The 13,973-nt window shown below is 40.8% G+C and overlaps 1 protein-coding gene and 2 long non-coding RNA genes across 5 annotated transcripts in view; 1 reads left to right on the top strand and 2 right to left on the bottom strand.

Moving 5' to 3' along the window:
- Positions 1-5,333, top strand: part of ADAM12 (ADAM metallopeptidase domain 12) — a 178,800-nt gene extending 173,467 nt beyond the window's left edge. The window contains exons 22-23 of one of the 2 annotated variants that reach the window (XM_068198304.1): positions 2,589-2,701; positions 4,019-5,333. In XM_068198304.1, the coding sequence (XP_068054405.1) occupies positions 2,589-2,701; positions 4,019-4,079 (174 nt within the window). In that variant the 3' untranslated portion in view covers positions 4,080-5,333. The remainder of the gene's footprint in view (positions 1-2,588; positions 2,702-4,018) is intronic. The other variant, XM_068198305.1, reaches the window with a different exon arrangement.
- LOC137478440 (uncharacterized) lies at positions 24-2,282 on the bottom strand. Its single transcript, XR_011001564.1, has 2 exons — positions 656-2,282; positions 24-381 (listed from the first exon to the last, which is right to left on the bottom strand). It is a non-coding gene; the product is annotated as an uncharacterized lncRNA (long non-coding RNA).
- On the bottom strand, positions 4,942-13,609 carry LOC137478436 (uncharacterized). Of its 2 annotated transcripts, none has more exons than XR_011001560.1 (4): positions 13,015-13,609; positions 6,465-6,560; positions 6,058-6,153; positions 4,942-5,418 (listed from the first exon to the last, which is right to left on the bottom strand). It is a non-coding gene; the product is annotated as an uncharacterized lncRNA (long non-coding RNA). The 2 variants fall into 2 exon arrangements; XR_011001559.1 differs by having other exon boundaries at positions 4,942-5,205; positions 13,015-13,193.
- Between the last annotated feature and the right edge of the window lie 364 nt (positions 13,610-13,973).

The raw sequence follows: 13,973 nt of genomic DNA, 5'->3' as shown, positions 1-13,973 counted from the left end.
TTTTTCATTCCAATATTTAAAACAACACTTCCCCAAGCAGGGCCTGAATGCATTAAATGCCAGGTTGTGGATATAAAATGGACAAAGAAATCCATCCTAAACTCTTTGTGATGAAGGGCTGAAGCTTTGTAGGGGAAGAAGTGGAGGAAGAGGAATGAGGGCAGCAGAGCTGTGGTGGTACTGTGAGCTGTGCTGCAGATTCCCAACACATCAAAGGCTCTGCAGGGCCCCACACGAGTTAGCACACAAAGTTTGGATTCTCCTGTGGCACAGACAGAATAGAGAAGACCCTCCTGTAATCAGTCTGGGGGATAGGATTTATTTCTTCAGAGGGCTTTTCCTCTCTTCCTAAGTTTGCGTGTTCCTGGTGGCATCTCCTTTCTATCAAGTGCTGCTCCATTTTGCTTTATCTCAGCCACCATTTATTCTCCAGCTCCATTTTTATCAGAGTTCCCTCCATTTTTAATTTTTTTCTTTCATTTACCCTTTCCTATCAGCTTGCCACATTATACTTTCTGTCAGAACACCTGGTTGCTTCCTCCTTAAGGACAGTTTAACTTGAGGACATTTTGAGTGGGAAATGAATGAATAAATAAATCAGGAGTTGGGCCTGTGTACCCACCAACACTAGTACTTGTTATGCAGAGAATTAAACAGAGGGTGGACATTATATGCAACTTTAAAATGTAGTTTGTGGCAAATTTGAACTTATTATATATGAGATTTGCTTAAGCTCACGTGTTTTCTTCCTTATCAAAATGCCTGTGGATAATCAATCTGCATTTCCTTCTTGAAAGAGCAAATATTTGCCATGGAAAGTAAAAAAACAAAGGGATGTTCAAAACAAATAATGAAAAGTTGGACTTTATTCAGGAGCAATTCATGCTCTGATTGCTTGTTTGGAGCACATCTTTCAAAGGATCTTTAATCAGATTATGATTGTAAGCTCTTTTTGTTTCCTTTAACTTTACTAATGATACTTATGGCAAACTAAAAATAAGGACTAAAATTCCTTGGGAAAAGCGTGGCTCTGCAGCTCCAGTAGTAGAAAGATCTGAAGTGAGTTTGGGAATAAACTGGAGAGATTTGTGTGCCCTGAGCAAGCCACTTAATGTGTCCCAGCTCTCCATGACGAGGAGCACAAACAGCCAAGCTTCCCTCTTTGCAGGGCTGCAGGGACCACCCAGAGGAGCCACTGGCCCAGCCTGACAGCAGATGACTTCTGTTCTTTATTAATGGAGCCTTTAATTCCACAGAATGAAAGCACAGCAAAAAAAATTCCACAGATGCTCCCAATCCAAACCAGACTGGGCCAGTTTGGTTTTGTGGCCATCTGAATTTCCATTTTAAAGTAATGGCAAGCATTCCCACCTTTCTATAGAACTGCTTCTACAAAGTTATCTATTGAATCTTTGCTGTTTCCATTTACCACCAATTAAGCATTGAGTCCAGTAGAGGTGCACCCTGCAGTTCTAGAGCAAAGAATCAAAAGTCATAAAATCATGAAAATATAGTATTAAATCATTGGTTTAAAATTAGAGTGGCAGCTTATTAAAAGTAGGTTACTTTTTTACTCATTTAAACTTTTCTGGTCATAACATATCTACAGTTTAGGTTTAGATTAGGTGTTAGGAATAAATTGTCAGGGGGGGGTGAGGTCTCAGTTTTGTCCCGAGTTGTGGCTGCCTCCTGGAAGTGTCCAAGGCCAGGCTGGATGGGGCTTGGAGCACCCTGGTGATACTTTAAGTTTTAGCTTTCATATTTTCCAGATTCTGTACTGCATTAGGATATAACTCTGAACTTCATACAAAGTGTTGGCAAGTTCTCCTCACAGTTCAGTCACACAGAACAATTCTTTTCCATCCCCAGAACCAAGGGCACCGCTGCAGCTTCAGCCCCAAAAAGTGCAAATAACAGGGAATTGAGGAGAGAAAATTTGGGAGGATGGGACTGCATAACCTGGAGCTGGAATTGGACAATGAATCCCAATATGGAAATGGACCAAAAGTGATAAAAGTGTGAAAACTCATGACACGCTGTCCATCTTGGGTCCATCTACATTAAAAATACAATCAATATAGTCTCCTATATTTTAGCAAAAATACTGCACAAAGAAACTTTGATTAAACTCCTGGCTGTCCATTCCAGTCAGATATTCTGAAAGCAACAACATTTCAACATTAACCCCAATATGGAAAAGGACCAAAACTTATAAAAGTGTGAGAACTCGTGACTCCTTGTCCATCTTGGGTGGAGCCATGGCTGGGCTCTTCTGCTGCCCAAGGTGTGTCCTGTGAGAGCTTTTAACAAATCCCTGCTTTATTCCTTTAACTCTGTCTAGCAGCATTTATTCTTTAAGTCTTTATTCTTTATTCCTTTAACCCTGTTCCAGGCAGCCTCTCAAGGCATCACTGGGACAGTGGAAGGTGTCCCTGCCCATGGCAGGGGTGGCACTGGATGGGCTTTAAGGTCCCTCCCGAGCCAAGCCAGTGTGCGATTCCACGATCCTATGACTTCACCTCAGCTGTGGCTGTGTGAAGGGTGTGATGGCCCCTCTGAGAACTGACAGGAGCTCGTGTTTCCCGCAGGAGCCCCCCAAGCCCAGCGCCCCTCGGAAGCCTCTCCCCGCTGACCCCCTGGGCCGAGCGCGCCAGGGCCCCGCCGGACACGCCAAGGCTCTGCCCCACGCCACCCCTGCCAGGTCAGTCCTCATCCTGGTGCCTTGGGATTTTAGCTTGTGTGTTTTCCACGTGTTTGTAATCCTGCCACGCAGCAGTGTTTAACTCCTAACTCCATATACATGCCAGCTGCTGCTCCCCCATTTTGGGCAGACACACCAATTCCTCTCCAGGCCTGGCAATCAAGGACACCTCACTGCCTCAGGCCCCAGAAGTGTAAACAAATGTGAGTTTTGGGGGGAGACAACTTGAGGTGAATGACTTCATTACCTGAAGCTGTAATTGGAATATTAATGCCCAATATGCAAGTGAACCAAACTTATTAAAGTGGGAAATCCCATGACCTATCATCCATTTCTGGGTGTGGCCCCTGGGGGTCTTCATCTGCCCTAAATGTACCTGCAGGCCCTGCAATAAATATAACCCCTTTTTATTCCCTTAATTTTGTCTAGCCTCTGGTTTTAGATAGTCCTAAAAAGGTATCAATCCTAACACCTGGATGGTAGCACTTCAGCAGCAACATGGCTAAAATGGCTCAAGGAACTGCTGCAACAACCACTTCCAACATAATTTCCATCTCTAATTTTACTTATCACGCTGCTTCTCACTGGGAGTGCAGCAGCACAGTTGCTCTGACTCCCACAGAATATGAGCGTTTATAATACCTGTGAAGGTTTGACTGTAAACACCTGGCTGCATATTTACAAAACTAACCAATAAATAATGAATTTTCTCCTCAGACCCCCCATCTGAATCAGGCTGAGGACTGAATGCCGTTAAAATCGGCCACTAAAAACATGATTTCCTGATCACCCATTTCCCAAGGAAACATCAGTTGACATCATCTGATAATAATACCCAAAAGATTCAAAAAGTATAGAAATTGTGCACTCCAAAAATATAATGTCTAAAAAAAAATAATCAGGAAGTGGAATAACTGCACCCAGTGTTAGTGGGTTTAGTCAATGCTGTTTTGGTACCCAATATTCCTCAAGTTCCTGTGAATAAAGTGAGCTCCAAGGAAGATAAAAGTGGTGTTTTAAGCTACAAGAATTCTACCAGTAAAGTACTTAAGTGCTCAGAAACATTAAAAATACAATAAATATAGTCTCCTATATTATAGCAAAAATACTGCACAGAGAAACTTTGATTAAACTCCTGGCTGTCCATTCTAGTCAGATATTCTGAAGGCAACAACATTTCAAGCTGACTCCTACAGCTTTTGGTGATCACCTGGAATTCTGCAACATTGCTGACATTTTTGATCAGGTACAAAATTGATGAGCACCCAGAGAAGTGGAGATTAGGTAACAATTTGCTGTTTTCTTTCTTTCCACCAGACCTGCTCCCAAGCATCCACCACAGGTATCCAGGTCCAGCAACACTATGGATGTGAAATGAGGGGAAAACCTGACACCTTTATTTTTAAAAGTGAAGACAGAAGTTTGCACTATCTTTCAACTCCAGCTGGAGTTCATTTCTATGACAATACTTAGAATTTTTAATGTTAAAAACAGCATTATTTTTAAGAATTCTGAGCTACTGCCTTTGGTGCTGTGCTGTGCTATGGTGCTCTGTATACTTGCTCAGGTACTTGTAAATTATTAATTTATGTTGAATATTTATTACAGTGCAGTGCACTGTAGTAGATATTTTTACCATAGCTGAGTTTTCCTAAAAAGGAAACCTTGTTTTTTGTAATATTTCACTGAACTTGAATAATTCTGCTCTGTTGGTCCTATGTAGATTTCTTAGTTTTGATCTATTCTTTAAGGGGTGCTGATGCAGATCAATGAAATGTGCAAACAACTCTATCCAATGGTTCTTACCCAACTTCTGAATAAATATGGCAGGGTGAAAAGACAAAATCTCTCCAGGAACTTGGTGAAATGCCCGATATCTGCACCCAGGGTGTAACCTGCATTTAACCAAAGGTTCACTCTGTGTTTGCAGCTGTACTGTAATCTCAAATTTCATGTTACTGTTTGAGATCTCCCAGAAATGTCTGTGCTGAAAGAGGATGTACCCACCTGGGAGAAGTCCTCTCACTGAAGAAGTACTGTATATCACAAAGCTGTGGTGTTTTTAACCTCATTTTCCTCAAACACAACCTGGTTGATTCATATTAATGCAGATATCAGGCCTCCCTGTGCCATCTCCTTTTTGATGCTTTGTTAATTAAATTCCACCATCTCATTGTTGCCCTGATCAGACTGGCAGTGCATTACACCCAGAGCTGGGGGAAGCCAAGAATTACAAAGAATTATATTTTAAGAATCAACGTTTATATTATTTCCTTTTGCCTCACTGCTCTGCTTATCACCTGTATTTTGCATATTTACTACTGTTTTGTATTAAACTTCTACAATGTTGCTCCGGGTTTCTTAAAATCAAAATGTGCATTTTAATACATAGACTTGGATTATCAAAAAAAAAAAAAAAAAAAAAGCAAAAGCTCATCTCTGCTCTGTGATTACACCTGATGTCTTCTGTGCCTTCTCAGTAGCACTGCTGAAAACAGTTTCACCTGTAAAAACAACAATTTTTAATTATCAGTTGAAGCAGAGGGAGAAGGGACTATCACCTTTAATGGTTTCCTCATTGCTTGTGGTTTTTGTTTCCTTAAGCAAAAATAAAAGCATTGATAGAAACTCACATCTGGCTTCGGGAAGTGTCACTGTATTTCATTTTCCCAGTTGTTCCCCCTCACAGCAACACAACCTTCATGATTATTGAGAAACTGCAGAAACCAAAATCGACCCCAGCTTAGTTTGGTGCTCAACAGCAAAGGAAAAGCTTCACAAATGTATTTCAATTCTTAAAGCATCTCCAAGAGCAGCAACAGGGATTTGTGTGTGGAGAATCACAACAGAAGGATGCAAACATCCCAGCAATGCTGGGGGAACCAAAATGAGGCTTTGTATGTTCTTCACATATTTCTGTATTTCAAACACTATGTTGTATCTGCATTAGGGGGTGCCTCTGTTGTAAACGCAGGTGAACCCGGTGGGAAGAAATGCTGATGTGTGACTCCAGCTCAGAAGGCTGAATGATTTCTTTATTACAACTATACTATAATATATTAATATACTGTTTAAAGGAGATACTAAAACTACAAACCTACTCGTTCTAACTCCCATATCTAACTCACTCACAACTCCTGGCCCTCTCTGAGTGTCTAGATGGATTGGATTGGCCATCAGGCTCAAACGATCCTCACCAGAATCCAATCAAGCAATCACCCCAGGTGAACAATTCTCCAAACACATTCCACATGGGAAAAACAAGGAGCAGAAATAGAAATTGTTTTCTCTTTCTTCTCTCTGTGCTGCTCTATGAAAAAATCCCAAGAGAGAGAAGAATGTGCCTGCCGCAGTACCTCTGTTTGAAGCAGCCACATGATCTCAGTTTACTTTTTGAATGCTTCCATTTTATCAGAGTTCTTCTGCAAACTTCTGAAAACTATAAGGTGAAACTGTGGGTAGTGAAAGGTGACAAGAAATGACAAAAAAGTGTCTGTTGTCAGCATCAGGAGTTCTGAATTTAACAGGAGCAGCTCAGGTAAGACTTGGCTCGTGTATAAACTTAAACATGACCAACCTAGGCAGGCTTAAAGGCATAGAAAACAGAAATATCCACACAGGGCACTCACTTGTGTCCCTGTCACTTCAAGAAGCCACCTCACCCACACCATGCGTCAAATTTCTTAACTATTCCTACTAAAACAAGCACAGGTGACATGGAATTTAGTCCTGCAGTTAAGAACATGTTATCTACCAGGCTTACCATCTAAGACATGGCTCAACTTTGAGATTTCTAGATGTCTGGGAAAAAAAACTCCCAATTCTCTATCTGGAACAAAGGTAACAAAACCCAAAGGTCCTACAAAAACTAATACCATTACTTGACAGCAAAAAAAGTTCTTACTGAATAGTACGGGGTGATTTTTTTTCATAGCAAAATGTGGGTGCAATGTAGGTAACAGCCATAAAATGGGGAATCCTTTCCATCAGCAATTTGCAAATTTTATATTATTTTATCTTTCACAGAATTCACAGAATTACTAGGTTGGAAGAGATCTTCAAGTCCATCCCATGCCCTAACACCTCAACTAAACAAATATATTTATATACATTTTCATATTATCTGCTGCAAAATTCTACAGGCAAGAAAAGGACCTGTAGCTTGAGGTGGAATGGGACAACAAACACATGACAACAAGAGATGATCCATCAAATCCTTCTTCTCTTTTGGGAAATTTCATCAGTAGTAGCTGGCTTGAGGTGTTTTCACACCTAATTAGTGCCTTCCTGATTAGAGATGCAGATGGCATGGAAAATTCCACGGTGGAAAGCAGGTGAATGGTTTTACATCTGTAAGGGCAATGTAAGGAAATAAATTCCTGTGGGCTACACCAGGGTGTGAAATCCAAGGTGTGCTCCTTGCACAAGCCCTGTCCTAATAAATTCCTCCACCTCCCTGCTCAGCAAATCACCTTTAATAATTAAGGTTACACCAACCTTTATATCCTCAGCATTTTATGGGTCTCAATTTATCTTGGTGGGAGAGATTTTTTGTGCTGATTCCTCCTTTCTGTCTTTTCCCATGCGCCTGTTCCAGCCTTCCCCTCTGGAATGCTGCTACAGCCAGGCTCCCTTTCCAGAGGGAAGGCAGGAACAGAATGCTCTCCCTAAAGCTGCCTTTATGCTAATCAATAGAACAGAAAGTACAAAACACCAAAGGAAATGAATAAATAGGCAGTAAACAAAAGGAAAATTGCATATTTGCCATCTTTCTCCCCATCAGGTCCCTTGGGTTTAGTATTCCCAGATTGTTTGTAAAAGCTAGCAATTATCAGGGTAGCAAGATTTATCTCCTTTTAATTCCATGGAATATTTTAAAAGCCTTTTCAAAAGCTCAGAGTAGAAAGAGATACAGAGCTTTCTCCTTTGTTTCAATTCTGGTTTCTTCTGATCATTTGAGTAGGCAATATTCTCTTTTATTAACTTCCAATCAAATAACAGCAGTTTCCAATTTAACTGTAAATTACCATGTAACAGTAAACAAATTCATTCTTTATCTCACTCTGCAAAACATCATTTTCTGAACTCGTGCAGAGACCATCCTTCCACAGAACGAGACCACACATAAATATTCCCCATAAATCACAGGCAGCTGCCCTTTTCACACAACACTTATAAGAGAAATTAAAACCTAGAGCACATTGAACATTTAGAACTCTTGGGATTTGGTTCATTCAGGAATTTAATATCCAACATCATCATCATCATCATAATGACAAAAGAAACTTTTCATTTCCATGACCCTCTTTTATTTTTGTAAAATAATACACGTGTATAAGGCCACGTGTATCTGTAGGGGTGAGCAATACATTTTTCTGCTCTACTTCAGGTCTTAATTCTTACATATTTAAATTTATTGCTTTTGATGTACTTAGGAACAACTGGGGAAGGGGCTCAGCCTGGAGAAAAGGAGGCTCAGGGGGGACCTCGTGGCTCTGCACAGCTCCTGCCAGGAGGGGCCAAGAAACAAGGGACAGAAGGAGAGGAAACGACCTCAAGTTTCAGCAGAGGATGTTGAGATTGGATATTGGGGAAAAAAATCTTCCCTTAAAGAAGGAATGTGGGAGAGAACGGCATCTTTCTGCCTGTATGTTCTCACTGCTCCCAGAACCCACAGCAAAAATTAAAAGTTCTATCCAACAGGGTGCCTTTTGTATGTGCCATATCTTAGATTATGCTGCGTTTGCAGGAAAGGACTGATTTTTTTCTAATTTTTTTCAACCAATGTGAATTTTGCATTTCTCAGTGTTTTACTTTGCAATCTTGATGTTACTTGATATAAAGACCTCCAAAACTACTTTTTAAACCCCCAAACCAGAACTTTCAGGAACAGATCTGAAAAGACCTCAGATCATTTATATATTTATCATATATCACTTGGTTTTATTTAGCAAATATACCAGATTATTTTACTGTTAAAACTGTAAATTACTACTTAATTCCAAAAACCAAAAGCTAAAATATATCAATATATATTTTCTACAAAGATTCATTAATTTAGCCTAATTTTCTGTAAGAATTTTAGATGCCTTAACAACCTGAACATAATTTTCACTTCTAGAGCTTAGGCTAAATTTGTTGCACAAGCAGCTCGTGATTTGAAGTAAATTTTCCAAGCACCTCCTTGGAAAATTTAAATATGAGTATTAACAAGGTTGGGTAAGAAATGCTAATTTTTGTTTACTAAAGGGACAGTCATGAAAGCAAAAGAGGTCTTGAAGAAGAAAAGGAAGCAGTAGAGAAGAAAAAAAAATCAGTATTTAATTTCCAGTGGGTTTGCAATGTCCTCAGGGGAATGCCAAAAAGTATTTCTGTTTATCTGAACTTCTTGCTTTACATCTAACTCTGTGTGCAAGAGGGTTCTGTAAGGATTCAGTGCCTGTAAATCCCATGGATGCACTTAAATACAGGAGGAGATGCTAAAGAGAAGGCTGAGTTCCAGAATTTAGAGTGCCAAGGACCCAGAAATCTGAATAACAGAGGTGAAACAAGCAAGTTACAGCATTTGGGGCCAAATATTCACCTTTTCACTCTCTTAAAAGGAAAAATCAAAGTTATCCGAGGCATCATCTCCAAACTGGGGAACAGTTTTTCTCTTAGTTTTTCCTTCTTGACTTCAAGCAAATTGACCAAGCTCCAAACAAACAAAGGGCAGAAACCCTCTATATAGGGATTATTTATACCTGCCTGTGAAAACTTCCAGTCTTTTGTAATAATGAAAGATAAAGAGGAAAGAATCTCCCTTTTCACAAGGAAAAAAACCCAAAAAACTGAACCAATAAAGTCTCCCACTGCAGGTCTGGGTAATTCCTCCTGCGGCCCCAGCAGCACCAAGTGGAAAAATCACCCTAAGTCCTATTTGAAAGGTGGAATCTCCATCCTACACCCATCTAATCCAGGCTGTTGCTGCCTGGAATTAAACTATCAAGTCAGGTTTTAACAAAGCATCAGGTCCCAAAGTGCTTGACTGCCCCTGCTGCTCCCTGCAGCCCACACAAGGATGCAAAGCAGAGGCATTTCACTGCTACAGAACGCAAAAATTTGATTTTAGCACTAAGTAAAGCAGGAAGTAAAGCCCAGTAACCTGGAAACTGCAACAAGTAGATGGTTTGGGAAAATTTTTAGGCAGTCTGCAGGAGATATACATATTTAAATTAAAATACAGGTCAGGGACAGCTGAGAAAATTCATCAAATTCCATCAGGAATGTATGAAAAATGTATTCATTCAATGAATACATTCAGTTTGTAGAATTATTTTCCCTAAAAATGTGGTTTGGGCACATTTTGAATTATTTCTTCCTCTCCAGTTGCCTTCAAGCTATTACCTGTAATTACTAACCAAAATTAAACCAAAATAACAGCTCTAAAGATAGAGAATTGTGTGGATTTAAATCAGCAGGGAGATTTTATAGAATTCCAACACTCAGTAAGGATTCAGTAAGGCATAACAAACCACAGGGCAATGGCTTTAATATTACTTTTATGTTTTAAACTTTCTGGAGCTGAAATTTCCAGTGTCAAGCAAGGCTGTCCTTCCCCACATCCAGAGGGGAAAGTGGCTGGGCTCAGGGGTCTCTGCTTTAGCACTACCCCCAGCGCACTGTCTGCCCCTAAAAAAAGCACATTTCCTATTCAGTTCCCTTCAAGAAACTCTGTACAGCCTTGGCACTTCCACATCCAGCAAACCCTCTCTTCACATTTTCCCCATTTATCACTTTTGGGTTGTTTTCCTGCCCTTCCTTCCTTCCGTCGCATCCCTTTTGTGCTCTTGTGTCTTTGTGGCTCTCCCAGCTAGTTTTCTCTAAATCCCAAACCTAAAGGTGTTTACAGAGGAAGATTTTATAAAAACCTCTCCAGGGAATCTTTTTTTTTTTTTTTCCCTTTATTTTCTCCCCCTTTTTTTGTGTCTGGTTTCTGTGATGAAGCTTTGCAATCTTAGACGAGCACTATAAATCTCCAGGAGCACCACCATAAATAACAGGAAAGACAGTTAAATGGATTGATTGGAATAGATGAATTACACTGTCAGGATGTTCCCAGTTTGGATTTCTCTTCTCCTACAGCTTTGACTTTTCTCCACTATTGAAATAACCTGAGATTTTCTCCATTCTGTGAGGTGGCACCACCTCAGCACTCACTGTTTCCATCCTCCCCACTACTGAAGTTTCCCAGGGCTGTAACAATGCCTTTTGTTGTTGGTGGTTTTTCCAACAGGTCTGGTTACTGCTGGAATTTTACCCTTATTCACTTCTCCTTTCACCACTTCAGCCAGTGATGACAATTCCCCAAAAACTACAATTGCAAAGGCAGTACACAGCCACTGCCTCTGGACTTGGCTGTCCATAAATCCAGGCAGGAGCACAGGAACAGCAGCCAGCACAGATGGACACAGGTGCATCCATCCCACTCGGGTCAAAGTCTCTAAAGCCCCAGAGATTTGGAATTCTCAGCTGGAACAAGAGGCTGGAAGACCTTGGCCATCAGTAGCCATGGGCAAGGACCTCTGGTGATTACCGGGCTCCTGTGTCATTTTCTGCTTTATTCTCAATATCTACCTGCCATGCCTGGTGCAGGGACCACACTTGGAAAAGTCAGGAGGGTGTGTTTCAAATGTTCCAGGCTGTTCAAAGGGGTTGAGTTAATTATAACGAGGGTTTGTAAGGACAAATTGAGATGTAAGAAGAGGAGCCCTTAATTTAATCTCTGTCCCTTTATTCAAATAAAGTTACAGGACTCTTCTGTCTCCTCCTGATGTTTGTGGATTTTCCTGACACACTCTGGAAAGAACATGAAAATATTCAAAGGAAAAGTCTCTCAGCAGTGACTGCTGAACAGGATTTTTTCTAAATTTCACCTCTCAGGACATGTTTCCCCCCAGCAATGCCTCCCAGAGAACTGCAGATCCCCGTAAATAACTTTTCTGATTTTTCTCCTCTGAAGTCATCACTCCATAAGCATGGACAGCAGGCTGTATTGTGCAGCAATGCACACACATTAAATAATAAAAACTATATCATTTCAAACACTTTAGCCATGGAATTCCTGGAGTAACAAATCTCCAGCAGAATTGATTGATTAAGACAGAAACTCCGGAACTTCCTGATGACTGGGACAGCAAGACCCAGTAAGTGAGAATAATTGTGCTCCATCCTGATCCCCAGAGCTGATTCTTTGCTACCAAACCTCCATTCCATGGTTTTCATCCTCCTTCCCTCTTCCAAAGCAGCATTTCTCCCTCCCCTAAGGGGAACGAGTTCACCATAAGCCCAGGTTGATGCTGGGGGCAGAGGGACACAGAATTCCATCGCTACTCACAAACAGGGGATCTGTGAGGAGAGAGGAAAAACCAGTCTCAGTTCCATAAAATAAATGCAAAACTAAATTCTATCCCACAAGTTTTAAGTGTTACTTAAGCTTTAAGCCACATACTATTATTGCACATTATCCTGACCATCTTTAAAAAAAAACATTAGAAAAACTGCAGCTTATCCAACACATGCCCAGCCCTCTCTGGTCCCTTGCACTCCTTCAGAAGCCTCCATCAAGCTGATTTATTTTTTTTTTTTTTATCTCAGCTTGTTTTACAGGTCATCAATTTCATTTCTCCATGCTTTAGGTGCTCCCCTCTTCTCAATTAGGATAACATTACATCCATCAGTTCTTATCTCTGAATCTTCAGCGTCTCATTCAGCCACCCAGCAGTCTTGATCAGACCTTATCAGCTGCAACCCTGTTGGTTTAATTATACCATCCATTTGCTAATATTTACTCAGCCATTACTAAATATATCCAATTTTGTTTGCTGACACACATCCATGCCTGTTGTGAAACCAAATCCAGGCAATCATGCCCATCTCCTGCTTCATGGTAACCTGCAAATAAAACTGAATGTTGTAGTTTGATTAAAAATGTGGATTATAAGCAGGGAAGGCTCCCTTTTATAGCCTGTATCAACTCCTAATTTTCTGCCTCCCTACTCCCTATGAAGGAAAGGTAAAGAGAGGGGTTCTAATTGCACAACCACTACCATGGAAGCTCCACTGCCCTAAAGACTTAGAGGTTATTCCTTTTATTGCTATGAGTTCAGCAGGGTTTTATCCACTGCTCTGTTGCTCAGCTAGAATTACATAATTCTCCACTTTTCTGAACCCATTGCCATGATTCTTTTGGGCAAATGAGTTTCCATTAAGCATGAGCCCAAAGGATTTTAGGAATGTGTCAGGGCAGAATTAACACGAGGATAAAAATTAACCTGCTCACTTCTGGGACAATGCTGCCTTCTCTGCAAAGTGTAGGGATGAAACTCTTTCATTGCAGCACCATCAATCACCTGGCCAGAACAGGACCTTGTCCTCCACCTGCAGCCCTGAAAAGTTGTGTGACCTCCCAGATCCTTGCCTTCCCAGGAAGCACCTGGTGAGCTCAGGTACTTAATCCTATCCAGGTGACCAGCAAAAGTAGCCAACATCATCATTAAAATTGCAGAAGAAAAGGAAATTAACCTGCTGCAAAATCAGGACATCATTATCAGTATTAATTTAAAAAAAAATCAATTAAATGTGTTCAATGCTAGGTGAAATTCTGAGCAAGAATGTGCTAGTGGTAACCCAGCTCTAACATGGGAGACATCTGAAAATATTTGACCTCTTGGAGACAAGGAATAACAGCATAAATATATTTTAAACCCTTGATGCACTCCTAAGAGCTCTCTGAAACCTCTGCCTCACGTCAGAGGAGGGTAAGAGGCAGACAGGCACAGAAACAAACACTGTGAAATCCACATCCCAATTCCAATCCTCCTACTGCCTTCACTATCCATTAGCCCATAGAAAGGATGTCATTACACCCATTTTTTACACCAAATGTTGTTCTTCCTCCTGCTGAATCCCCAATTCCCACTCTGGCACAAGGCTGTGACCTTTGTCTTTCCAGATGTCAGCTTGAAATTATTGAAATCTAAAGGACCTGGACTTACATCTTTGTTCCAAAACAATGTGTGGCTCTGAAAATATGTTTCCTTCCCTTTGGGTAAATCCTTAAAACACCTTTTTCTTACTTAAAATCCAAAGGTATTTCAGATTATTTTATTCTCCAGAGATTTGTCACCTGTTGCTGAAGGTCGGTGTCTTCCTGAGAGTTCTTGCCATGCTGTAACACTGGCGAGCTGTGCCCTGGGAGAGCTTCCAGCAGCTGTTTCCTGCCTCCAGCAGC

The sequence above is a fragment of the Anomalospiza imberbis genome, chromosome 8 (assembly GCF_031753505.1).
Source record: "Anomalospiza imberbis isolate Cuckoo-Finch-1a 21T00152 chromosome 8, ASM3175350v1, whole genome shotgun sequence".
In the NCBI taxonomy this organism is placed as follows: domain Eukaryota; kingdom Metazoa; phylum Chordata; class Aves; order Passeriformes; family Viduidae; genus Anomalospiza; species Anomalospiza imberbis.
This window is presented reverse-complemented; position numbering and strand designations above follow the sequence as displayed.